General features: G+C 45.8%; 2 protein-coding genes across 5 annotated transcripts in view; both read left to right on the top strand.

Moving 5' to 3' along the window:
• Nucleotides 1-19971, top strand: part of inppl1b (inositol polyphosphate phosphatase-like 1b) — a 24103-nt gene extending 4132 nt beyond the window's left edge. For all 3 annotated transcript variants that reach the window (XM_062524593.1, XM_062524594.1, XM_062524592.1), the window contains exons 4-28: nucleotides 3995-4133; nucleotides 4578-4725; nucleotides 6200-6340; nucleotides 6863-6950; nucleotides 7132-7221; nucleotides 7472-7636; nucleotides 7825-7939; nucleotides 8071-8171; nucleotides 8363-8465; nucleotides 8840-9036; nucleotides 10152-10269; nucleotides 10637-10733; nucleotides 11051-11189; nucleotides 11628-11727; nucleotides 11856-11944; nucleotides 13053-13134; nucleotides 13619-13705; nucleotides 15819-15932; nucleotides 16080-16168; nucleotides 16281-16368; nucleotides 16483-16638; nucleotides 17011-17092; nucleotides 17262-18087; nucleotides 18604-18719; nucleotides 18942-19971. In XM_062524593.1, coding sequence (XP_062380577.1) covers nucleotides 3995-4133; nucleotides 4578-4725; nucleotides 6200-6340; nucleotides 6863-6950; nucleotides 7132-7221; nucleotides 7472-7636; nucleotides 7825-7939; nucleotides 8071-8171; nucleotides 8363-8465; nucleotides 8840-9036; nucleotides 10152-10269; nucleotides 10637-10733; nucleotides 11051-11189; nucleotides 11628-11727; nucleotides 11856-11944; nucleotides 13053-13134; nucleotides 13619-13705; nucleotides 15819-15932; nucleotides 16080-16168; nucleotides 16281-16368; nucleotides 16483-16638; nucleotides 17011-17092; nucleotides 17262-18087; nucleotides 18604-18719; nucleotides 18942-19035 — 3564 coding nt within the window. In that variant the 3' untranslated portion in view covers nucleotides 19036-19971. The remainder of the gene's footprint in view (nucleotides 1-3994; nucleotides 4134-4577; nucleotides 4726-6199; nucleotides 6341-6862; nucleotides 6951-7131; nucleotides 7222-7471; nucleotides 7637-7824; nucleotides 7940-8070; nucleotides 8172-8362; nucleotides 8466-8839; nucleotides 9037-10151; nucleotides 10270-10636; nucleotides 10734-11050; nucleotides 11190-11627; nucleotides 11728-11855; nucleotides 11945-13052; nucleotides 13135-13618; nucleotides 13706-15818; nucleotides 15933-16079; nucleotides 16169-16280; nucleotides 16369-16482; nucleotides 16639-17010; nucleotides 17093-17261; nucleotides 18088-18603; nucleotides 18720-18941) is intronic.
• Nucleotides 19972-22094: 2123 nt separating this feature from the next.
• p2ry4 (pyrimidinergic receptor P2Y4) lies at nucleotides 22095-24979 on the top strand. Of its 2 annotated transcripts, none has more exons than XM_062525173.1 (2): nucleotides 22095-22449; nucleotides 22957-24979. In XM_062525173.1, the coding sequence occupies exon 2, from the start codon at nucleotides 22957-22959 to the stop codon at nucleotides 24043-24045; it is 1089 nt and encodes a 362-aa protein (XP_062381157.1). In that variant the 5' UTR covers nucleotides 22095-22449; the 3' UTR covers nucleotides 24046-24979. The 2 variants fall into 2 exon arrangements, with proteins under 2 accessions (XP_062381157.1, XP_062381156.1); XM_062525172.1 differs by having other exon boundaries at nucleotides 22097-22449; nucleotides 22954-24979.
• The last annotated feature ends 317 nt before the right edge of the window (nucleotides 24980-25296 follow it).

The raw sequence follows: 25296 nt of genomic DNA, 5'->3' as shown, positions 1-25296 counted from the left end.
TCAGAGAGACGTATTGACCAGTGGGGTGAGAGACAGAGAGGCTCTGTTGCTTATGTTGCGCTTGGTCCGTAACAAAAGCAAGAGCGTTTGGTTTAGCTAATATCTCAGCCATGTGGCCACATGCTTGGAGAGTGACCTCAGCCAAACAGAGGCTAAATTGTGTGTTTCACACAAATTCCTCCCCTGCCCACACGGTGAGCCATTTATTGGCTGTGTGTGTGTGTGTGTGTGTGTGTGTGTGTGTGTGTGTGTGTGTGTGTGTGTGTGTGTGTGTGTGTGTGTGTGTGTGTGTGTGTGTGTGTGTGTGAGAGAGCAAGTTCTTAACAAAAATGTGCAGTGCAAGCAATGCAGCTGTCATTACCCATGTTGGTGTTGGTGTGCATTGTACACATGTCCACATGTTTGTGTGTACATATGCAATAGTGCACCGAGTACAAGTCCACATTCTACAGTGCAACAAGTAGGGTACGCATGTGGGTCAGGGTTGATGTGTGTGGTGCACACATATTGTCCGTGGCTGTTTCTTGAAAGAGGACGCAGTGCCTGGTCTTTATTAGCCAAACATAGGAAAAGAAAAGGAAAAGCCACAATAACAACAACATTAAGTACCGGCCACAAACCAGCAGGCACATTCCTTAAAGCAGCAGGACAGAGTTTGTGTCTAGAAAACTAAATAGGTAACTAGCTAAACTAGCTAAACACCAACAGCAGCACAGCTACTGTGAGTGTACGCTATCTCCCTGACTCAAATATTGTAATGAAATATTTGTACTATTTTGACAATCTTTTTGTTTTAAATTGCACAACACTACATAGGGAATGCCTGAGAAGCAAGAGTGTATGACACACATTTAACTGTGCTCACTTATAACATTAAAATGAATCTAACGATGCGAAGACCTATTTACCCACAAACACAAAAAAAGGAGAAAACCTTTGAACACTGTTTCTTTGATAATGGTTCTTTGACAATGAGGGTTAGGTAGTGAAGCATGAAGGCAAGCAGTTATTTCCAGACAGAACTGAGCTCTTTTGAAGAAAAGGGAAGATAGCAAAGGAAGTTCTCACTTCTCTTTTGCGGCAGACTGTTTTGCATTCTGTTGCCGAGTCACAGAACAAAATGCTGAAGATGTTTAACTCAAAATCTTCGGCACGGTCCATGAACCACTACACATGGTTCACAAATAACTTTTATTTGTAAAGAGGCTCTCGGTAGTCTAGATCTGTGAGTGAAGAAAGTAGCCATTTTGTCATCAAACTGGCCTCACATTTCTTTTTCTGTCTCTTTTTCCATTCTTTTAATCGTTTTTCAAGGGCACTCAGGGAAGACAAAAAGCCATACTGCTATTTGAGGATTCCTTGGCAGTGCAGTTAGATTTCATCTGCCAAAATGGTTTCTTTTTACCAAGCAATGAAAACACACGTTTCTAAAAAAAGACCCACAGGAAACGAGCTATTTTATTTGTTGCCCTGTGTATCGTGTGTGTGTGTGTGTGTGTGTGTATGTGTGCCTGTGTGCCTGTGCGTGTATCTCCATATGTTTGTGTGCATGTCGTGCTTTTGTAAAGTTGTATATCAGAGCTCACTGGGATTGTGATTACTGTGTTTTTTTCTGTGCTTGTGCTTTGATTTCAGTGATTGGTATACAGCTTGTTGAGGTCGAGGTTCCTGTGTTTGTTCTCCTTTGCCACTATCAAGTGGCTAATTGAGGGAGCGAGTCTGTCTGGCATATTTGGCCCTGGTTGGCATCAGCGTGAGCTTGCACTGGGCAGGACAGCCTGGAGCCCTTTGAGAGTTGGCACTGGGCACCAAAAGTGGGCAGGATGTGGGCGTGTGTGACGTCAGCCCCTCAGGACCACGCTGCAGACTGGTTTGGGGCTGTGCTGAGCTGTTCTGAGGTTGCCTAATAAGTACTCAAGTGCACCTCCCTTAGACGTGTCTCTCTGTGTTTTCACCACTCACTATAAGACACCATTTCTTTCATTCATAGAATGTTCATCATATTATGTGTGAATGCATGTCATGGGTTCAGGTGCTTCATAGCACAGTTTGTGATAAGCGCAGAGTTGAATTTAAACCTGGGTAGCATGTCTCTTGATCACTGCTGTAATCACATTTGCCTGGAGTGCCTGTGATTTGATTATTCGATTCTGAGAGCATGGAGCTCATTTAAAGACTGTGCTGGGAACGGCCAGTGTAGTGGGTGCCTAGTAAAGCTTGGTGGCACTTTGAAGTCTGCTGTGGTGTGTTTAATTCAATTGAGGTCCTCTGTCTGGAGAAACTACCTCTGATACCAAACCTTTAATCATGCCTCACCTGTGATCTGGAGGAGATGACAACCACTTCATGTGGAAACATCTTAGGAGGTGGCTTTCATTTCCACCAAATAGCTGCAAGTTCCACTCCCTTTTTCTCTCTGTGTGCCAGGTAGAATGGGACATGTTTTGAAAAGTTTTAATTTGTCACAACGGTAAGTCATCGGAAAAGGGAAGCCAACTGTACAAGTTTTCACTTCTGTTTGAAAGACTGCTTTGCATACTGCCTCAGTCAGCTGAAGTTCAGATCTTGTGCTGGGCCCACTACACATAGTTCACAAATAACTTTGGTGAGGTTACATTTGTCGGTTAGAGTTTCTTGGTATTCTGGATCTGTTTGAGAAAAAAATAGCCATTTTTTCCCTGTTTTGCTGAACCTTCAGTATATTTTCTCATCAGTGTTTGAATCTCTGAGTTTCATTTGAATCTCTGAACCATCATTTAAGCTCTGAGGTCATTCTCATCTCTAGATCAATGTTGTTACTGACACTCACACTGAGTTTATATCTGGATACGGACTGTATGCCTAAAAGGACCCCATTCTAGCTCACCTATACCTGCTTTTGTGTGAGTCAATCCAAAAACTTGAAACTACCTTTGTCTCATTCAAAATAAATGAGCTCTTGAGATCTCACTTGTTTCACCCAAGAGATCCTCTGGAGATCTAAGGTGGAAGGAGATTAGATGAGAAAATCTGAGACAAGAGGAGGGCAGTGAAACCGCTCTCTGGCTCATGGCACCTCTTGTCCATTCCAGCGACAGTCTTGGCACATTCAAAAAGCTTTGAAAAACTCACATTTTAAGTAGGATTTGTTCATGTGTTTGTTGAGGCATAAGGGAGATTAATTTTGGTTAACATTGTTTCTTGGTTCTATGTTTTAAATGCTTGCTGTTGTTTCATGGATTTAATTGCATGTTGGTTCATTTTCTAATTGTTGATTATACTCTTAATCATACACTCTGTGACAAAAGTATCTACAACCCCAAATCAGAAAAAAGTTGTGACGTTGTGTAAAATGCTAATGAAAAACAGAATGTTATATTTTGCAAATCTCGTAAACTCATAGTTGCAAAAAGGACACAGACAACGTATTAAATGTTGAAAATTATAGGTTTGATTGCAGCAACAGATTTAAAAAAAAGTTGGGACGGGGGTAAGAAACTGTGTAATGATAAATAAAACAAAAGGAGGAATGTTAGGATAACTAATCAGGGTAACTGGCAAGTAGAGAAGTAGGTGTGAAAGAAGTAAAGGTGTAAGGGTTTGTAAGGGAGTTTGATTTTCAATTCAATTGTTTTAGTGCTCAGTTCAAACCCCAACATCTATGATGGTGTGGAGGTGCATTAGTGCCTACAGCATGGGCACAATCAATTCTGAATGATGTACACCAGATCCAGATCCTATATCGGGCAGGAATGGGACAACATTTCATTCTCCTTAGCAACTTAGGTCCTAAACATTTACTGAATTGTGCTAAAAGAAGAAGTTAGCAGCACAGTGGGTTCTTAAGGATCTTTAACATGGGTTATAAGACTTGTATTTGATCACATTCTGTTTTTATTTGCATTTCACACAAGGTCCCAACTTTTTCTGATTTGTAGTTGTAAAAACCTTAACTTGGCCTATAACAATACCTATTCTCTCTCTCTCTCTCTCCCTCTCTCTCTGTGGTTTGTAGACATCCCAGGGAGTGCAGGTGAACTGCTTTCGAACCCTGAGTGACCTGGTGTTGGGATACCAGCAGCCTCACAAAGGCCTGGTCATCCCCCTTCTCTATCCAGTAGGCCCTGAAGTAGAACCAGGGGAGGAGAGCTCAGGTGGACTCTCTCTCTCTCTCACACACACACACACACACTCACACACACACGCACACACACACACACACACACACACACACACACACACACACACACACACACACACACACACATGCAACAGAGTTTCTGTTTATACACTATATCTGCTTTTCCCAGATAAAATGAATACGAAACAGTGACAAAATAAGAGTGTGTTAGAACTTGAAATGCATTATCCACTGACATAGAGGTGTTGAGTAGATGAAGAATGAGCGAATGCCTTTATAGCTTGGGGCATACACAATGTTCATTGTCAGCCTGCATTGTCAGATCTGATTTTAGCACACCATTCGGCCATGATGGTGCTGAGAGAAACAGAGTCTTGCTCTGGTCTTGACCCCTCACCCTAGCACGGAGGCTCCAGCTCATTTGTAACGGGGTGTTTGTGTGGCCCGTCTCCCACAGACGGTGATGATGAGAAGCCGGCGGCTGGCTGGATCTCCAGTGGCAGCTCTCCCGCCTCCACGGCGCCCCCTGCTGCTCCCCCGGCTCCAGTGCCCCTGACCCCCCAGCAGCTGCTCCTCCAGAGACTGCAGGACATCACCACACCCAGGTACCCCTGGAGCAATGACGCTCGACAGCCACACACACATCAGCACTGCCACATGTATCTCATTAGCAGTGGAAGTCATCTTGACTTGGAGGATCTAACAAACAAGACAACATTTGCTCTACAAAATATGTTACACCAAAAAGCACTTTATACTTGACAGCTTCACTCAACAGTTTTGCAAGTATTTGACCAACACAGCAGGTCATGCCCTGGTGTTGAATGCCCGTGTTGGAATGCCTGGTGTTGAATGCCCGGCTGTGTTGCAGAACTGCTGTGGCTTTCTGTCACGTGTGTCTTCACACCACCAGCATGACTGCTGCAGCCCATAGACAGTAAAAGAAATGGACAAACACACTCCGTTGTTCTCAATGGGAGGGCACTGAAAAAAAATCTGTTTACTTCCCATCATATGCGCGTAGACTTTGTGACGTTAGCCATCCTGTAACTTGCTGTAACTGGCCTGATAGATTGGTCACACAGAAATTTGACATTCGTGACATTGATTTTTTTTTATCAGGTGTTCTTGCCTCTAGGTAATGCTTTACCCTATCATACAGTAGGCTACCATAGGCTACACAGCTTTTCACTGATATTGCTAATGACTTTCCGTCATGGTTTTCGTGCAGGCTGGACTGAGCTTCTTATCCAAACATTAAGGATAATCTCCCTACTGTGCGACTTTAGCTTCCCTTCAACTGACATGCTAACTATACTTCTTTACGGGAAACTAACATTATGTACGAGGAAGTTGTGAATTAGTTGTGCCTTCTATTTCATATGTAGAAAATACAGAAGCTACAATGGCGAGACAGGACTCATGTTACATGAAGTTATGGGATTTAAAAAAAAATCTGAAATCTATGGCCGTCCTATGGGGTTAGCCAAGGGTTGATAACCAGCTCCATACGTGTTTCTACTTCCGGAATTCGCCTGCCCCCTTGCTGCAGCCCTGCTGATACCATCTGATAGTGGCCATGAATAAATACACACTTTGGTGTCTTCCAATGTGGATGAGCACTCCATTAAGTGGAGAATGGAAAGTTTACCTTTGGAAACCAGAAAGCAGTTACCAATATGATTTCCGAGTAATGTTGCTGGGAAACCACATAACTGGTTCCATGTGTTATGATTGAAAGATCATGATGTACATACTGGTAATTAAAGTTCCTCAGAGGAAATTCAAAATAAAAATGCTCATCATGAATCATGAATGAGTGTGCCAATGAATGTGTCATTGAAATGTGCCCAAACAACACTACTCCCGAAAATTGCCCAGTAACTCAAAACGTTTCCCTCTGTATCATCACTTATTATCCTGTGTATTCAGAGTCGTCAACTTAGTCTAAGCACCAGCTGACCAGGGAACAGCAGTAGCAGATACAATACGGCCCAGAACTGATCCCAAGTCAGCTGTTCTCCAGGTGAGGGACTGTGATGTGTGGCGGAGCCTGAGCTCGCTGTGGCTGTGTTGCAGTGTGGCGTCGGAGGTGGTCAGCCTGCTGGGGGAGTATCTGCACGGGGACCTGGGTCAGGACCTGGACGCCCTCAAGAGAGGAGGCAGCGGCCTGCAGCACCTCCAGCGCACCCTCAGCACAGTGTGCCACGGCCTCAACACGTACGCACACCACCTAAACATCTAGATTACACACACCGCCTAGATTACGCACACCACCCTAAACACCTAGATTACACACCGCCTAGATTACGCACACATCACCCCAAACACCTAGACTACACACACATCATCCCAAACACCTAGATTACGCACACTTCGCCCCAAACACCTAGATTACGCACACTGCCCCAAACACCTAGATTACGCACACATCACCCCAAACACCTAGATTAAGCACACATCACCCCAAACACCTAGATTAAGCACACATCACCCCAAACACCTAGATTACGCACACTGCCCCAAAACACCTAGATTACGTACACCTAACACCTAGATCAATACAAACATAAAGCCTTCCCTCCCTACTGCATGTGAATTCATTAACAAAGTCTTATCAATGAAGTCAAGTCTTTTATATCAATGAAGGCTGACAACTGTGCCATGGGTCCAGTCAGTGTGACACCAGTGAACTCTTCATCTTATCCCAGTATATCTGTTGTCTGTATGTTTGGTCTGCAGTGAGATTGACCACACCTTATCCAGCTTAGAGACTTTGGCCAAAGTGTTTGACCATCCCAGCTGTCCCCTGTCCTGCCAGCGACCTCAGGTACACGAAAGGTTGTCACTGCTCACGCACATGCTCAAGTGCCATAGCTTTGGGAAATGCTCCCTCTGCTGGACATTTTAAGAATGAATTGCATTCCACACTACAAGTCTTGAAGTATTTCCAACAGGCCTTACTTGGGGCTAACTTGCTTGGTGTCCATGTTTCTGACTGTCTCACACAGAATGTGGGCAAGCCGTCGGATGTAAGCCTGGAAAGTCTGCTGTTCAAGATCTCCGCTCTATGCAACCTGTTGTCCACTTTGGAGAAGAGGGTATAAATAAATACAACAAACACACTAAACACACAAACATATTTCATTTCATTTCATTTCAAACCTTTATTTATACTCGTAGGGCATTGAGGTTTCCCTCATTTACAATGACGACGAGTTTACAATATGCGCACACACACACACACACACACACACACACACACACACACACACTTTCCATCACTTCTTACGACTGGTTTATGTTAAAACTTAGAAACCCATTGTTACTGTATGTGTCCCACCTGAGCAGGTGTTGAAAGCTCTACAGGATGCTGTGGTCAATCACAACCTGGCAGTGCAGCCAGCTGCTCCTGTGGCTCCTGCTCCTGCTCCAGCTCAGTCCTCACCTGCTCCTCCTGAAGTCAGCCCCCCAGTGAAGAACCACACCCCTCCCATACCAGTGCACAGCTTTCAGGTTGGTTCATAGACACCCTGTGGCCATTGGACCTGGAGTTCAAACACTAAATGCAACCATCACTTTGTCACATTTACACAGGTGGTGTATGTGTGTTCATCTGTGTGTGTGTGTGTGTGTGTGTGTGTGTGTGGGTGTTCATCTGTATGTGTGTGTGTGTGTGTGTGTGTGTGTGTGTGTATGCGCAGGTGAAGCTGGTCCGGTATGGCCGGATGGTGGTATCTGTGGATGTGGACACGGGAGTGCTGCTGTTTGACAGGAAGGCTGCTTCCATTGGAGTGGAGACCGTCACACAGGATAGAAGTAAGACAGTACTCCGCTCTCAATCTGGAATAAATTACAATATTAACAACACACCAGTAGGTCTTGAAGTGTAATGGCTGTGTGTGTGTGTGTGTGTGTGTGTGTGTGTATGTGTGTATGTGTGTGTGTAGTTTTACAGCTGATCAAGTTCCAGAGCAGTCCAGCCAAGCTGAGGATGGTGGTGGACAGTCATCATAACACCCCACGGGAGCTACTGTTTGAGAGCGCAAAGGTAGATTGTGTGTGTGTGTGTGTGTGTGTGTGTGTGTGTGTGTGTGTGTGTGTGTGTGTGTGTGTGTTTGTGTGTGTTTGTTTGTTTGTTTGTTTGGTTGTGTGCATGACAGAATGAGAATAAGAAGCAGAGGAATCAGAGAGCGATGGCTCCAGTGTGTGAGTGTCCTGAGGTGTCCTCCTCTTCCTCAGAAGCGAGAGGCCTTCTGCCACCTCCTCCAGCTGATGAAGACCAGGCACTCACAGCCCAGTGAGCCTGACCTCATCTCTGTGTTCGTGGGCACGTGGGACATGGGTAATATACTCCTTCATCACACGCTCCCAAACACACCACATTACCTTGGGTACACTGTCAGGTTGTCTGGGACATTTCATTAATAATAATTATAATAAAAATAATAATGTATTTTATTTATAATGCACTTTACATCAGTGATCTCAAAGGGCTACAGGTGAAAAACAAAGATAAGATGAGCAATTTGATAAAAAAAGAAAAAGAGGGGGAAAAAGAAAAAGGTTTAAGAACATCTAAAAGGGACCAAAAGCTTTGCTAAAAAGAAATGTCTGTAGGCCTTGGATTGTGGTGCCCTCAAGGTGTCATTAGCAGCCTGTCTGCAGTGTAGGTGTGGTCCGAGTGACTGTGTGTCCTGCATGTGTGCGGTGCTGTAGGGGGCTCCCCTCCTCCGCGAGGCCTGCAGTCCTGGCTCACGTGCTGTGGTCTCGGCCGCACCCCCGACGAGTCCACGGCCGCCCTGCCGCACGACGTGTACGCGGTGGGCACGCAGGAGAACCCGCAGGGGGAGAGGGAGTGGGCCGAGCACGTCCGCGCCTCCCTCAGGAGCGCCACCAGCACGGAGTACAGACAGGTAACCACTGACCTCCACCAGCACGGAGTACAGACAGGTAACCACTGACCTCCACCAGCACTGAGTACAGACAGGTAACCACTGACCTCCACCTGCACGGAGTACAGACAGGTAACCACTGACCTCCACCAGCACGGAGTACAGACAGGTAACCACTGACCTCCACCAGCACGGAGTACAGACAGGTAACCACTGACCTCCACCTGCACGGAGTACAGACAGGTAACCACTGACCTCCACCAGCACGGAGTACAGACAGGTAACCACTGACCTCCACCTGCACGGAGTACAGACAGGTAACCACTGACCTCCACCTGCACGGAGTACAGACAGGTAACCACTGACCTCCACCTGCACGGAGTACAGACAGGTAACCACTGACCTCCACCTGCACTGAATACAGACAGGTAACCACTGACCTCCACCAGCACTGAATACAGACAGGTAACCACTGACCTCCACCAGCACTGAATACAGACAGGTAACCACTGACCTCCACCTGCACGGAGTACAGACAGGTAACCACTGACCTCCACCAGCACTGAGTACAGACAGGTAACCACTGACCTCCACCAGCACTGAATACAGACAGGTAACCACTGACCTCCACCAGAACTGAATGCAGACAGGTAACTACTGACCTCCACCAGCACTGAATACAGACAGGTAACCACTGACTTCCACCAGAACTGAACACAGACAGGTAACCACTGACTTCCAACACTGAATACCGACAAGTAACCACTGATTTTTTAGTTTATAATTAAACAATTCACTTTAATCATCCCTCGCTCCCCCTCCATATCCTTTTTTGATTGTTCACCTCCCTCTCTTCCATTTTCTCCAGCCTGCCCACACACAGTTTTAAAGGCTTGGTTTTATGGTCTTCATATGTGCTATGTAAGATGTCCTCTTCTCACAGGGCCTAGTTTGCTGCTGTCTTTTGCTTAACGTGACGTCTTCTTTTTTATCTTTTAAAATGTTTTATGATCATATGACAGATATATCATGGGCTGTATTTAACAATATTCTCATACAGTCAGTTGGTTATACAGGAACTGTGAACTGTGATTTGTGACTGTTAGCCAAGTGCAATGTGTGTGAATGTCCTGCAGGTGGCAGTGCAGTCCCTGTGGAACATCCGCCTGGCTGTGTTTGTGAGGCCAGAGCATGAGAACCGCATCACTCAAGTGAATACGGCCAGCGTTAAGACAGGCCTTGGGAATGCATTGGGTACGCAACACACACACACACACACACACACACACACACAAATATACTCTACACACATATGCACAATAAAATGCTAATTCTACTTTATTGTTAACACATGCACTCACACGATAAATACACAATAAAACCAAGCCTATAGGAAACATATAGGTGTACATGCACATAGTCATGCATAGCCTCTCCTTTACACATACTCACATACACATACACATTCACACACACATGCACACACACAGGAATTGATACTGGCACGCACACATGGGAACACACATTCATCATGCACCCTCGGACGCACACACCCGTTTTTACAACAGCTTGATTGAGTTGTTATTGTAAGGGCCTCTTTTCCCATCTCCATGTATCGCAGGAAGCAAAGGGGCGGTTGGAATCTCTTTCCTCTTCAACGGAACCTCTTTCGGCTTTGTGAACTGCCACCTGACCTCAGGCAGCGAGAAGGCCCTCAGGTGCACACATTTACACCCGATATGGCCACATACGGGACTTTCCTCTACATACTTGATCATCTGAATAAACCACCTCATATGACATAAAAAATAACAACAAGAATGTATTAACTCTATGTAATATCATTGTCATTATTTAATATTAACAGTATGTGGTACACTTGTTCGACAAGGATCTCGTATTGTATTCAAAAAATAAACTTAAGAGTAAGATTAAGCTTCACTGTAAAAGAAGTAGAAAATCCGCTCTATCTGTGTATGTTTGAGAACATGGCACTTTTACACTTTATCTAATCTAGATTTAATTTCCTCTCTAGGAGGAACCAGAACTTTTTGGATGTCCTGAGACTGTTGTCTTTAGGAGGCCGGCAGCTCAGTGCCTTTGACATCAGCCTGCGCTTCACTCACCTCTTCTGGTGCGGGGACCTCAACTATCGGCTGGACCTGGATGTGCAGGTGACATGTCTCTCTTGACCACATCACCTGGATGTGCAGGTGACATGTCTCTCTTGACCACATCACCTGGATGTGCAGGTGACATGTCTCTCTTGACCACATCACCTGGATGTGCAGGTGACATGTCTCTCTTGGCCACATCACCTGGATGTGCAGGTGACATGTCATCACCTGGATGTGCAGGTGACATGTCTCTTTTGACCACATCACTTACTCTGTCTTCACCTCCATGACCGGTCCTCCTTCATCACTGCTTCATTATTTTGTATCTTCTCAAGAAGGCGAAAACTATGTTCCCATACATAAATGTCTTCATAAATCTGTTTTCTAATGAGGGAAAAGCATCTGGTGATTATCAACAGTGAGCGTGTTTATTCAGGCAGCTGAATAGAAGGATTGCAGAATCTGGCTGATAAGAAGTGCTTGCTCTTCCCATAGGACATCCTGAAGCACGTGTCCAAGAGAGAGTTCGACGAGCTCATGTGTGCTGACCAGCTGACACGTGAACGTCACAAGAGGAAAGCTTTCTTCAACTTCAGTGAGTTCACCCCCTTCTCCAGCCATCCTCACTTGAATGGGATACTGAATGTGTCAACGAGTCTTTATTATGTTGCTGCAATTTGATTGTTTTCTTTTCTTTCTTGCTTTCTTCCTCCGTGTGTTAAGAGGAGGAGAAGATCACGTTTCCCCCCACCTACCGCTATGAGCGAGGCTCCAGGGACTGCTACCTGTGGCAGAAGTACAAGACCAGTGGGGTGAGATGTCCTGCTCTGGTCTCTACTGTCCCCACTGACTCCACCACACCACACCACACCACAGCACACATGCCCTCTAGTGGCACAGTATATGGGGGATTCACTTTGCCACGCTAGACAAAGTGATGAATTTATGCTACTTAAGGCTACTTAAGCTCACATTTCAGACTGAAGTCTTAAATCTGAATAGCACAATAAGGAAAATGCACCATACACAGATTTTTGCAAAGATGAAGGCTCTATATGATAGCCTTGTCAGATATAGGCACATATTTTGACATCAAGATCTATTAGAATTTACAATAGACATTAGTTGTACCACACACCTCGTGGTTACAGTTGAGCCATGTGTTTGTACTGTCACACTTACAGTATGTCATCTTATAGTATATAAATAGGGCATATAGTGTTGTTGAGGGGGTTATCTTATAGTATATAAATAGGGCATATAGTGTTGTTGAGGGGGTCATCTTATAGTATATAAATAGGGCATATAGTGTTGTTGAGGGGATTATCTTATAGTATATAAATAGGGCATATAGTGTTATTGAGGGGGTCATCTTATAGTATAGGGCATATAGTCTTGTTGAGGGGGTTATCTTATAGTATATAAATAGGGCATATAGTGTTGTTGAGGGGGTTATCTTATAGTATATAAATAGGGCATATAGTGTTGTTGAGGGGGTCATCTTATAGTATAGGACATATAGTGTTGTTGAGGGGGTTATCTTATAGTATATAAATAGGGCATATAGTTTTGTTGAGGGGGGTTTCTGTGGCCATCGTCCCTGCTGCAAACGTAGTTCGATCCCTCCAGCTATTTCCAGACGTAACCCAGTCAGCTGTCAGCACCATGGGAGGCAGGTCAGGAGGGTCAACTCTGTCAACTTCTAAAAAAAGGCCTGAAAAATGGTCCAGATTACCGAAATCCACGTCAGTGAGAGTAATCTATCACACTGCAGGAGGTGGTGATATTCTGTAATGGATGTGATTTTCAGGGTTAATCTGCTTGTTCGTGATGTCATTGTTGGCAAAACAGGTTGAGTTAGAAACGTTCATCTCACTGCTCACGTTGACATTGATTTTTCTTTCTGTTGCGTTTGAACAGGTGCGTATTAATGTGCCGTCTTGGTGTGACCGAGTTCTGTGGAAGTCCTACCCAGAGACACACATCATGTGTACCTCATATGGTGAGTCCAGCTGCTCACTCTCGCCCAGAGTCTTGCGCAAAAGCACAGAGCATGTCGGAGACGCTTGCCTTCCAGCAAATCAAAAACAGAGCGCTGCTATTTCCTGCTGCATTCCGTCAGGACAGATTTGTGGTCTCATGTTGTGTGGCTGGACAGAAAAAGGGTTTCTTCTGAAGCGGTCTCCCCCTCCTACGTCCTGGTCTGTGGTCAAATGACACAGTCATATCCTATCTGGCTCACTCCCCGTTCAACTTTGTCCCATGATCCACAACCTAAATATTTGGCTAGATTCACCACCAGCGCCGTGAAATAAATCAATATTGTTCAGTTGTAAAATGATTTGTGTATTTCCTGTATTGGCAGTTTAATAAGCACAAATGCCATTTTCATCTGAATGTGTGCCAAATGCCCTTAAGTGTTTGTAAGTATAATGTGTGTAATACTATGTGGTTGTTAGTATAGTCACATGAGTCATTTGTTTCAGGCTGTACTGATGACATCTTCACGAGTGACCACTCTCCTGTTTTTGCAACATTCCAAGTGGGGCTGACCTCACCATTCTTCAGAACAGGTACAGACGTGTAAAGACTGTAGGGACCTGAACCACTGATGGTTCGATAAACAACACACACACACACACACGGTCTGTTCATAGAGTGAATTGTCTCTGATAGGTATTTGGAAATAGAGATTGGACACCTCTACAGGGTGTCATGATCATTATCAGTATGACTGTTGCTTGATGATACTCCTTTACTATCCCTAGCCGCTTATGAGCAGACAAGTTCAAATCATGTACAGTACTACTTATGGAACGGCCTCCCACTCCATGTTAGGGAGGCTGGCTCTGTTGACATTTTTAAAACTAAGCTGAAAACTTTTTTGTTTTCCATACATTATGGCAAGGCCTAGCTATGTATATTGTTTTTATGTAAATGTAGTGTTATACATTTTTATCTCTTAATTTTATCTTCATTAGAGGTTTTATTTTTATCATTACTGTCATTTTATCTATGTGTATCAAAGTATTCTGAGACCAATGCCAATGGTAATATTGCACTATAAATAAATTGAAATTGAATTGAATTTGATTCTATCTATTATACCGCTCTTTTAGACTGGGTGAACCCTGTCTGAACTCCCGGCAAATTTGAATTTTGCCCGGCAGCTCAGGCTGGAAACCTGCACATGTATCTCCTCTGTTCCCTACCAGAACCTTTGGCTCCAATCAGAAACTAGCTTATCCAAAAGACGCACGGTATCGTTGGTCTGATTAGTTGAAGGACTATCCAAGCGTACGGAGTCATTTGAACGATGCCCATTGATATCGCCTCTTGTGCAGTAGAAACAAAGCGCAGACTCCCCAGACTATTGTTCAATCTTAAAAGATTGATCTTAGTATGGTGATAGCCAGACTACCGCTCTTTCTATCTTGAAATCACTTTTTAAAATACTTCTATGTCAGTTTTTTTGGCCTCTTCCTTCCTGAGGATGGTGTGTAGTGCCAGGGTTAATCAATGTATCATATCATAGAAATATTTCTTATTAAACATCGTTGAGCAATCTTTTCATTTTTCCTTCCTACCCAAAACATCTGTTGGGCCATACCGGGCCTTATGTTTGACACCCCTGATCTATATGGATTATCTCTGTTTTCCTATTTGTGTGTGCTGCTGAAATTGTTTCTACATAACAAAAGAAAGACTTCTTGCCTATGTCTTGCATCAGGTACATTGGTTTCCCTTTTTTACTGTCAGTTACTTCTTTGTTTCGGTTTCACTTTACATGCTCGTTTAAACTTTTGCACTTTCAGCAAAACAACATGACCTTACGATCTCAGTAAAAAAAAAATCTCAGTAAAACTTTGAGTAGAAGGACCATGTGTTGAGGTGATGATACAGGAGGAATTGTTTTGAGCAATGTTGATGGGCAACCACATGGCCAGTTCCATATACTATGATTGAATGATCATGACAGTTTGCTTACTGATGATTTTCTCCAGTAAAAAAGTTGCCCAATGCCAATGATACTTGTGCAGGGTACAAGTGCAAAGACAACAAAATGCAGTTTGCATCTAATCAGAAGTGCAAAAAAGCAGAAAAGTGCAGTGTGATATACAAAGTATAGACAGGTGGTGCATAGACAGGAGAAGAAATATCATGCAGTGTAATGAACTACAAACATGTGCAGTGTATTAGAAGTTACCTTATAAGAGCAGAATAAATATGGCTATGTAATATGGATAATGTATGAACAACATGTACAGATATGTCCTATGTTGCAGTAGTAACATTACAATAGTAATAAGAGTGATGTAGCTTTATATAGGGGCTTGAGGCATCAACAATACTCAGAAACATTACCCAGCAACATTGCCTAAAAGGTTGCCTTGTGTGTAATCAGCTTTAGTCATTGATAACCAAAAGATGATTGCATGTGTTAATAACATTTGAATTAAGCTTTTCCTCATTATTATCATACCATTATGTGTAATGGTCTCCATTATTGGCTTCCCATGGATTTGTTGATTCCTTATCAGTTACCTGTACATATCCCTATCTCCTGTTCGAGTGTGTCATGCCTTTGTTTTGTAAATATCACATGTTTGAGTCAGGGTCTCTAGAGCTACATTTTAATGCACCGGTGCGGCCCTCCTGATCTGCTGCCCTGTTTTGGCTCTGCAGACTCCAACGCCAGTGTGGAGAAGGCCTGGATTGAGGTGGAGAGTGTGGAGGCCATAGTGAAGACTGCCAGTAAAGCAAAGTTCTTCATTGAGTTTCAGTCCCTCTGCTTGGAAGGTAAGTTCACTTCACTGTCTCACATGCAGGTGATGCCCTGACCAGTCACATGGTTTGCAGGACTCCCCTGTCCATTCAGTTCTACTGTGGCTGTTGCTAATTAGTCATGCTGACACTCCTCACTTTTTTGATTTGACACTTTTGCAGAAGTCCGGCGCTCAAGTGAGAATGACTCTCAAGGATGTGAGGTCCCAGGGTTCCTCAAACTGGGCTGGCTGGCAAAGCAGCTTCCCAAGGTTGATTGACTAAATCATGTGAAATGCATGCAAACACATTGCCCAACAAGTCCTCCCTTAGTTCATTGTATTCCCTTCTCTTCATTCTGTCTTTCTCCTTTCTGCTCTCTAGCTTCAGCCCATTGTTTCAGATATGGAATATCTTCGGGACCAGCATCTCCTTCTGTCAGTCAAGTCATGTGATGGTTTTGAGTCGTATGGTAGGTCTTTAGAGCTCCTCATGCCTTTTTGTAACTTGGTTAGATGAACTGTTCTGAGTGGCATGCAAGAGACGCTTATTTCTGTCAACACCTCTGTGGGCCCCTCTCCTCTAGGTGAGTGTTGTGTAGCTCTGCTCTCCCTCATTGGCAGTGTGGCGGAGCCCTTCGAGACCTTCCTCACGCACCGCGGCGAGGAGATCGGATCCATCCGGGGGCGGGTGCGAGTCCACGTGCCCATCGAGCGCCGGCAGGCCAGGGAGCGGATTTATGGTGGGGTGTTCCCTCTCACCCTTCCCCTCCATCCTTCCTCTATCGCTTCCTGTCATGTGATGCACCGATTGCGTCTGTATCTCTAACAGCTTCCTTTTTTGGTTCCGCTGTGTCCCTGGCTCCCCTTTCTCTCCCTCCACTCTTGGGCTTCTGCTTTTGGATGCCTGATGACTAAGTCCTGTCTTTGGCAGATGCATCCTGACTTGTGAGTGTGGGGTTCCTCTGGGGCCAGACTCCAGGCCCTCCAGTTGCACGCACTAGCTTCTGTTATCCACCCCAAACCCACGTGCACAGCCACAGCAACCTCAGTCTGTCATGGCGCATGAGTCATGTGTGTGACTGACCTCTGTGTGTCTTCCCTGTGGTCCGTAGAGTGGTTCTGCTTTGAGAAAGACGAGAAGGGTCTGGTGAGGGGTCGCTTGTCACCTCAGCCAGCTCGCGGACCCCAACCCCGGTGAGGCCATATCTGTGTCTTCTCCCAGCACTGACAGCTCATGAGGCTAATGTCTTGCAGATGTGTTGTCTTATTTTGCGATTAAGGTTGGAGGCCATAACCAATTGGGGAATGCCGTGACATCTGCATCAAGTTAACCTTCTACCTTCTGTCTCCCCTGCCGCCTTAGAGCATCAGCACCTCCCAGGACTCCAGTAGCACCAAACAGCTACACCAACCCAGCTTACTTCATGTTTGAGGGAGTGCCAGTATTGCGACGCAAAGAAGAAGAGGCTCACCCCCGCAAGGAACCTCAAGGGGTCTGGCCACGAGAGCCAGTGGTGCAGCTGCCGAGGGTGACTGGGGGCAATGTCCCAGACAGGAAGCCCCCCCGACGGTCAGACTTCACAGAAATTGAGATCCCCGGTTGCCTTCCTCCTTACATGCCCCCCTGTGATCGCACTGCTCAAGCCTCCCCGCAACATGGCACATCTTACCAGCTGTTTCCGACCAAACAGCCCCTTCCCTCTCTGCCCACCTCAAGCAGCGTGCCGCCACCCAAAGACTACCACCTGCAGTCACGCATCATTAAGGCCGGTGGGGCTGCAGAAGCCGTCATTCCTGTGAAGAACCTGAGGAACATGTACATGAATCACGCTGCCATCACCAGGGAGATGCAGAGACCCAGTCCGAAAGAGCCGGTCAGAAAGGAGCGTCCCAGGATAAACATGGAGCGAACGCCCCCGGGCCGCAACGGGCCTCCCCTCTACCCCTACATGTCCACGCGGGTGCCCCGCTGCGAAGCCTCGGCCCCCTGGGTGGTGGAGCCGCCCCCAGGGCTCTCCGGAGACCACTCCCTCACGGCCCTGCAGATCGCCAAGTCCCTGAGTGAGGTCGACTTCCAGCCGGCAGAGAGCAAAAGCAAGTACCCGCCCAGCCACAGGCCCAAGCAGTACAGGAGCCAGGGGCACCACCCAGCACCGGCCACGGAAACCAGTTACTGCTGGGAGAAAGAGGCAAGTCCTCCACCACTTATAGCCTTCATTTGTCAAATGTTCCACACACTTGCGTATTTGATGTTGGTGCAATGTGTCAAAAGCTTAAAATACCAATTTGGAGACACATAGAACATGTGATTGATGCACAATTTGGGCAGGACCCGACAACAATAACTTTCACAAACCAATTTCACTTAATAGTTTCGCTTTGGACAAAGGCGTCCAATAACCATAACCATAACCATAACCATAGTTCCCAGTTTCAGTGTCAAATGTGCAGTGATTTAGGGATTTGCAAAGTAATTCTGATACAGTAATTTCCCGCATATAAGCCGCATTGTGTATAAGCCGCAGGACAGTTTTATGCAAGTTAAAAGAAACAAAACCATATTGATACTATATTAACTGTCCCCGTGTATTAACCGCGGCTAATAGTTGGGAAATTACAGTACCTTTAAGCTAGTTAGCCTGCTGGTTTTAGACAGAACGGTTGTAATGTCTCTTGAGAGCTGAAGCCCTCTTTTATCTCATCAGGTTTCTGTCCTACATGGTGCTCCAGAGACTGTGCAGGACCTGTTGAGCACCTTGGGCTTACAGCGCTACACACTGGGGCTAAGTCTCAATGGCTGGGATGACTTGGACTACTTCAGGTAAGGGCCAAACGGAGTCATAGTTCTCTAGACTGTGAAGTGCTCTAGTGCTCTAGACTGTGAAGTTAGCTCAGTTATTCCAAACAAATTTCGCTAACAGCTGTTTTGACTACGTCTTCAATACTGTCCTGTCCATCCACCTGAAATGGTGGCTGTCATTTTGAGTATGGTCCAGAATCACCAGACTTGATTGGTTGTTTGTGTCTGACCCGGTCACTGCAGGGGGATCACTGAAGAGGACCTGCATGCAGCCGGAGTGTCCAACCCCTCACATCGCCGCAGGATCCTGGAGAATCTTCCCAAGATCTGGGACTGATCACACCAGGGTTTCACCTGAGGTTCCTCCACCTGATCCCTGAGTTGGGACATGTCCTAAGTGGCATGTACATGTAATTTATTGTTTTTGTTTTTTTTACTGAATATAAAGAATATGAAATACTTTTCTTTTGCATTTCTGCTCCAGTGTAACACATGAATGATTTTTTTTGTTGTTCAAATCCATTCCTCGTCCTTACTCACAGTCTGTCTGGTGTGAGCTCTTTCCAGTAAGTGTCATGCACTCATGCACACACCTGACAGTGTTTGCTCACGTCGTCCTCGCACATCCTATCTTTTACGATGTGAGTTTGGGGCCTTCTTCTTAAATGACGGGATTACAATGTCAAACAGGCCAAACCAGCCACTGACTGTATGGACACCGATTGTAAAATGGCCGGGGATGTACGTCTCGGGGCCTTAACTGCACATTTTTGTATATTTGCTATGTAAGCGGCATCTTCACATATGGGGTGGATCAGGGCCCTCATATTTGTCTCACCATTAACATATTGTTTTTACTGTCCTAAAGACAGACTACACAGAACCATGCTGTTTGTGCTGTGAGTCAGCATAGTGGCCCTTGGACACCCACACCTTCACAGGAATGAGCATTCAAATGGCTAACTTGGCATTTGTGGTGCAAGAATTGTGCCAGCACTGCAGTGAGGTTGAGTGTGGTCAAATAGACTAGCTGGCATGCAGCTCAGTTTATATGGGCAGCCTGTGGGCTTTCAACTGACAACTTTAACTTCTCAATCACTCAACCACAAGAATTGCCAGTTCTCTGCTCCAGAGAGTGAAAAAGCCTTGTACATATCATACTTTGTCTTTGATATATGGAGTCTGTCTCATATGAAAATTGATGTGTTGGGAATGGGAATAAAACTCTAGACTGTAAGGTCATGTTTGCTTTGGCTTCATATAAAACGATAAAACAATCCACTTTATGTGTATTCTTCCAGGTTCAGTAGATACCTCACTCTTGACCCTTGATCTTGATGAGTGTGATAGTCTTGTGATACTGATCTTGATACCACTGTGATAAGAGAATGTGCCACCTGCCTTTTGCCAACAAAGCAGAGATCATATCAGGAGGGGTTTAGAACACAGAGCCACAAACACTTCCTATAAATCATGGTTGCTTCATATATGACCACTCACAAAGATTCTATTTTAAGTTTGGCATGCTTTGTTTCACTTCATGTTATGCACTGAACTGTGTTTTTCCTCAGAACAGTAGTCATCTGTACGCCTCCACACAGTGACACAGAAGGTCAGCTAATTAGCACCTCATGAGTGCAGCCCTATATTAGTGAGACACATATTAGCATTATCAGCCTCCATATCCCACACAGTAGCCACAGTGGCTAAACATGCTTATTACTGTAGGCCTAGTCTTATTCATTTTCTTGAGCTGACACATCGGGCACTATGGGAAACCACAGCACACATGAGCGCAGTTAGCCCTGCGTAGCAGCGTGTGAGTAAGGACCTCACTGTGGCTGGCATGGTTTTGGTTTCCGGCAGGCGTGTTAATTGTGTGAGAAGCGTCTGGGTACTCTGAGGGTACAGTTTGGAAACTAGTGCTCTGAGTGATAAGCTCCCAGTGTGTTTTGGATGGACAGAGCACTCTGTGTGAGTCACTGCTGTCCTCACATTTTTGCTCTGTGAGCTGCTGGCATCCAGCTTGCCCGAGGGCTGGCCTTTACCGTATGCGGCTGTGAATGTGTGTGTATATAGGTGTGTAGATGGGGGGGAAATGTGTGCGTGAGTGTGTGTTTGTGTGTGCTTGAGACTGTGTGTGTATGTGTGTGGAGGATGGTAGGGATTGAGAGCTCATCACCACGGCAACAGAGCCTAATCTCCAAAGCTGTGTGGACTTGTGGATTCTTAGTTCTGGCACATTAGCCACCCAGAGAGAGGAGCGGAGGATCCCCATGGATGATTACAGAGATGTGGTGCACGTATAAGCCCTGAAACCATAACAATGAGACGTAAGGCCATTAAAACTATTAAAAAGATGTTAAAAAGGACCCCGGAGCACGGGTACACTTGACTACATTGGCTTTAGGCTCTCTAAACCCACATATTGTAATACTTGGAGTGAGCCGCGTTTGAAAATGTGCACAAACAAGAGCAAGATGGTTTTGTTTAGGTAGGCAACTGGCTTTTTTAAGTATGTAAAATATTCTCAAGATCTCTTTATTCACTGTAGAATGACATCTTATACAATGACATTCAACTTTGTTTGGCCAGATTATCAGAAAGAAACAGGGGGCAAACCAAGCGGAACTCTCCAGTCCTAATGGATCATAAACTACCTGATAACAATGTATTAACTCTCACTTAGCACTGGGAAAACACATCTTACCAGACATCCTGTTATGCTTCAGCTTAGGAAGATGGAGAGATACAGATCTGTGTTTGTGGGGCTTTGCCCTCATCACTGTGTGCACATGAAGGAAATCCTCTTGGTATCCATTCATCCTTGTCAGTGCATCTTGGTGTAAGGCACTTCAGCTGATACCCGGATTCATTTGGGGTTAATTTGACCATAAGTGTTATTAAATACATTTTACTGACTTTATATTAAATAAGTGACATCCAATACAATCTAAATATGGAGGATTTGACAAAGTTAATTATTGGTAAGAAAGCGCTTTGAAGATAGTGTTTCCAGCACTCCTGTATCTCATCTATAAAATAAGTAGAATTTAGTAACAATACTATTTTCCCTTGGGCCCCTATTCGGCTGTTTAAAACTTCCCCTATACTGTCCCACGTGACTTGGCCTAATATTGATCCCCAATTGTATTCAGATGGAACCCTGTTACTAAATATTAACTTGACCACAAACACTGGGTGACACCGATGCCTAAAAATAGAGGACACTCAAGCATTTGTCCTTTTGCTGTCACAGTGAGCGTCCACTATGTAGCCTACTTGTTTGAGTCTCACATAGAGTAAGATAAATTGCTGTCTTATGGCTTTCCTAGTTCGGCTTGTTCATTCAGAGAGGTATTTTAAGATGTAGAGGCTATGAGACAAGGGAATGAAACTGCAGCAAACATTTAAATAGAGCGTGTCTAGCTATTACGCAGTAGATGGGTTAATATATATATATATGCCGTGCGTAGGCCTATAGCCGACATTCCGGACGGTTAGCGATAGCCTATTAAAAGTGTGCAGAAAGTTTTGTCTAAGAACAGAGTAGGGGCGGTCCACAGAAGAGGACATGCGGCGCTCATATCTAGCTTACTAACTCAGTCATGCATTCATACATCACAGTGCAAACTCGTGGGTAAACACGACCACATGCTCCAGAGGGCTGCGATTAATTCTATATTGGATTTAAAATTTGAGAAAAGCAATCTAACAGTCGCCTGGAGTCTTCGCCAGCGATATTAAACCGGTGAGTGTTGTGGTGCGCGCCCGAAGCATGTGTTAATTTCTCTAACAAATATTCATCGTTTATTTAATAAGCTAATCGTCGCTTGAATTGCAATAGAGGTCAATATTGAGCTAATTTGAAGATGAAATACGACCAAGACGTGCAAATATAGTGACTTGTCGACATTTTCATAATTCACTTATTTGTAGAACAATTGTTTAGCCTAAACACACATGAGGGTTTGTACGATGTCCATTAGATTAATAACAAATATAATCTAATATGGTTATTCCGTTGTAACTACTCTTACAGGGAGTGTTGTCAATTACAGGTTTTGAGGAATTTCGGTTTCAGGTTTCGAGTAGCGCCAAAAGGACCATACCCTTACGGAAAATAACTTATAGGCTACTTCTTCTTCGTAAGCGTAGATGTATATTTAAATGTGTATGCGTGTATAGAAAATGTTGGAGGTTTTTACACTTTGGAGGTTACTGACACTAGTTGTGTTTTCTTCTTTTAAATCAGAAGATGAACTCCTACGCTTCGCTCACAGCACCCTTCGCTCCCACCACAATGAGTGTGGTCAACCAAACCTGCCGCTTTGAAGAGGACTTTAAGTATATCCTGCTGCCTGTGTCCTATGGACTAGTGTTTGTAGTGGGGCTGGCTCTGAACTCTCTTGCCATGTGGATGTTTATAACTAAGATGCGGCCATGGAGCGCCAGCACGGTGTACATGTTCCACCTCGCCCTGTCGGACACACTGTATGTGCTCTCCTTGCCAACACTCATCTACTACTACGCCAACCGCAGCCACTGGCCCTTCGGCGTGGTCACCTGCAAGACGGTCCGCTTCCTGTTCTACGCCAACCTCTACAGCAGCATCTTGTTCCTCACCTGTATCAGCGTCCATCGCTACCTGGGCATCTGCCACCCTATCCGCTCCCTCACCATGATCAAACCCCGTCACGCCCACCTGGTGTGTTTCACGGTGTGGGTGGCCATCACGCTGTGCCTGGTGCCCAAGCTCATATTTGTCACCACCACCAAGCGCGACAACGACACCCTGTGCCACGACACCACGCGGCCCGAGGACTTCCACTACTTCCTCACCTACAGCTCCGTGCTGATGGTGCTGCTGTTCGTCATCCCCTTCATCGTCATCATGGTGTGCTACTGCCTGATGGCCCGGGCGCTCTGCAGGCCCCGCAAAGGGCTGTCCTCCAGTCAGCAGAGCAACTCCTCGCGCACCAAGTCCATCAAGCTCATCGTGGTGGTGCTGGTGGTGTTTGCCGTGTGCTTCGTCCCCTTCCACATCACCCGCACGCTCTACTACGTGTACAGGTTCCTGGACGCCGACTGCGCGTTTCTCAACGTGGTCAACTTTGCCTACAAGATCACGCGTCCCCTGGCCAGCGTCAACAGCTGCCTGGACCCCATCCTCTACTTCCTGGCCGGCGACCACTACCGCTCCCGGCTGCTGCGCGCCTTCACCCGGCAGACCACCAACTCGCACTCCGCAGCCTACCAGCAGACGCCGTCCAACAACAACAAGAATGACATTGCTCTGGTCTACAAGAACTCGGAGGCCAAAGAAAGCCCCAAGTCAGAGCGGTAGCCTCACAAAACGTTTCGACACAGACAGGACATACCACTGCGCCTGGAACGCACCGCACGGCGGTTGGCGAGAGAGCCGCTCTGAGGTCTGGTGCTGCTTGTGGGCCGCTAATCAAGTGTGTTGAGACAAGCCTCGGTGCGGCATCCGCATCTCAGCCCTCAGAAGTTCAGCCCGAAAAGAGAGCCGGCATGGCTGCTGCTGTAAACAATAGGAGGCCCAAAATACAGGCAAACTGTCCAAGAACGCTGAAACGCTTTTCACCTAACCACATCCTGTGTGTACATCTAACCTCCTCCCAATTGTTGTCATGTCTGTTTATATCACTGAGGGGCACAGCACGGGCATGAAAGCCAGCCGAACCCACAGGCCATCCATAGGAGAGCGGTGACTACACACAGACAGGCTGTGAGTGAGTGGCGCTCTGCAGTTGCTCTTTTTGGCCTGACCACTTCATCTCACTGTACTGCCTGCTGGACAAAACGGCCCCTGTGTGCCTCTGAGGTGGATTGTAGTCGCCTACCGCTGCCTCCGAGAAATTCCAACACAGAGCCTGTTGTGTACCGAGTCTGAAAGCTTCTGTCTGGAGCACAAAGTCATTCTAATCTTCTCATGCATAGTGGTGCCTTGCCAAAGTTCTTTATCAGGGCATTCAGACAGTGCGGCGCATTGTGCAGCGAAAAGCTGCGAGGAAATTGAGCATTTGAATGTGAAGAAACTGTTGCCAACACAAGAGGATGATAGCGTAACAACGCCACCAATTCACATTCAGATTTGTGGTCGGAACCCAGTGGATCCACAGCTCATGTTACAGATTAAACATGGCATCTTGGGAAATGTTGGAGATAGGAGCGTGGGAGGTGTGTGTGTGTGTGTGTGTGTGTGTGTGTGTGTGTGTGTGTGTGTGTGTGTGTGTGTGTGTGTGTGTGTGTGTGTGTGTGTGTGTGTGTGTGCGTGTGGTGTGTGGTGTGTGGGTGTGTGTGGGTGGGTGTGTGTGGGTGGGTGGGTGGGTGTTTGGCTGGGGTGGGTAGTGTGTGTGTGTATGAGTGTGTATGTGTCTGAGTGAGTGAGTGGGTGGGTGGGGGGTGGGCGTGGAGTCCCGAGCCCCTGGTTGTGATGTTGACTGTGTGTTGTCGATAGTAACAGGCCAAGTTCCACAAAGGTCCCTCCTGGCCCCCTCCAGCTGTTTTCACTATTCAGTCAGGAAAGCTCACAGCTGTGTTATGCTGTGTTGTGTCTGTGGAGACTGTGGAA

The sequence above is a fragment of the Sardina pilchardus genome, chromosome 21 (genome assembly GCF_963854185.1).
Source record: "Sardina pilchardus chromosome 21, fSarPil1.1, whole genome shotgun sequence".
Taxonomy (NCBI): Eukaryota; Metazoa; Chordata; class Actinopteri; order Clupeiformes; family Clupeidae; genus Sardina; species Sardina pilchardus.
Note: the sequence above shows the minus strand (reverse complement) of the source record. Positions and strands in the feature narration are given on the sequence as shown.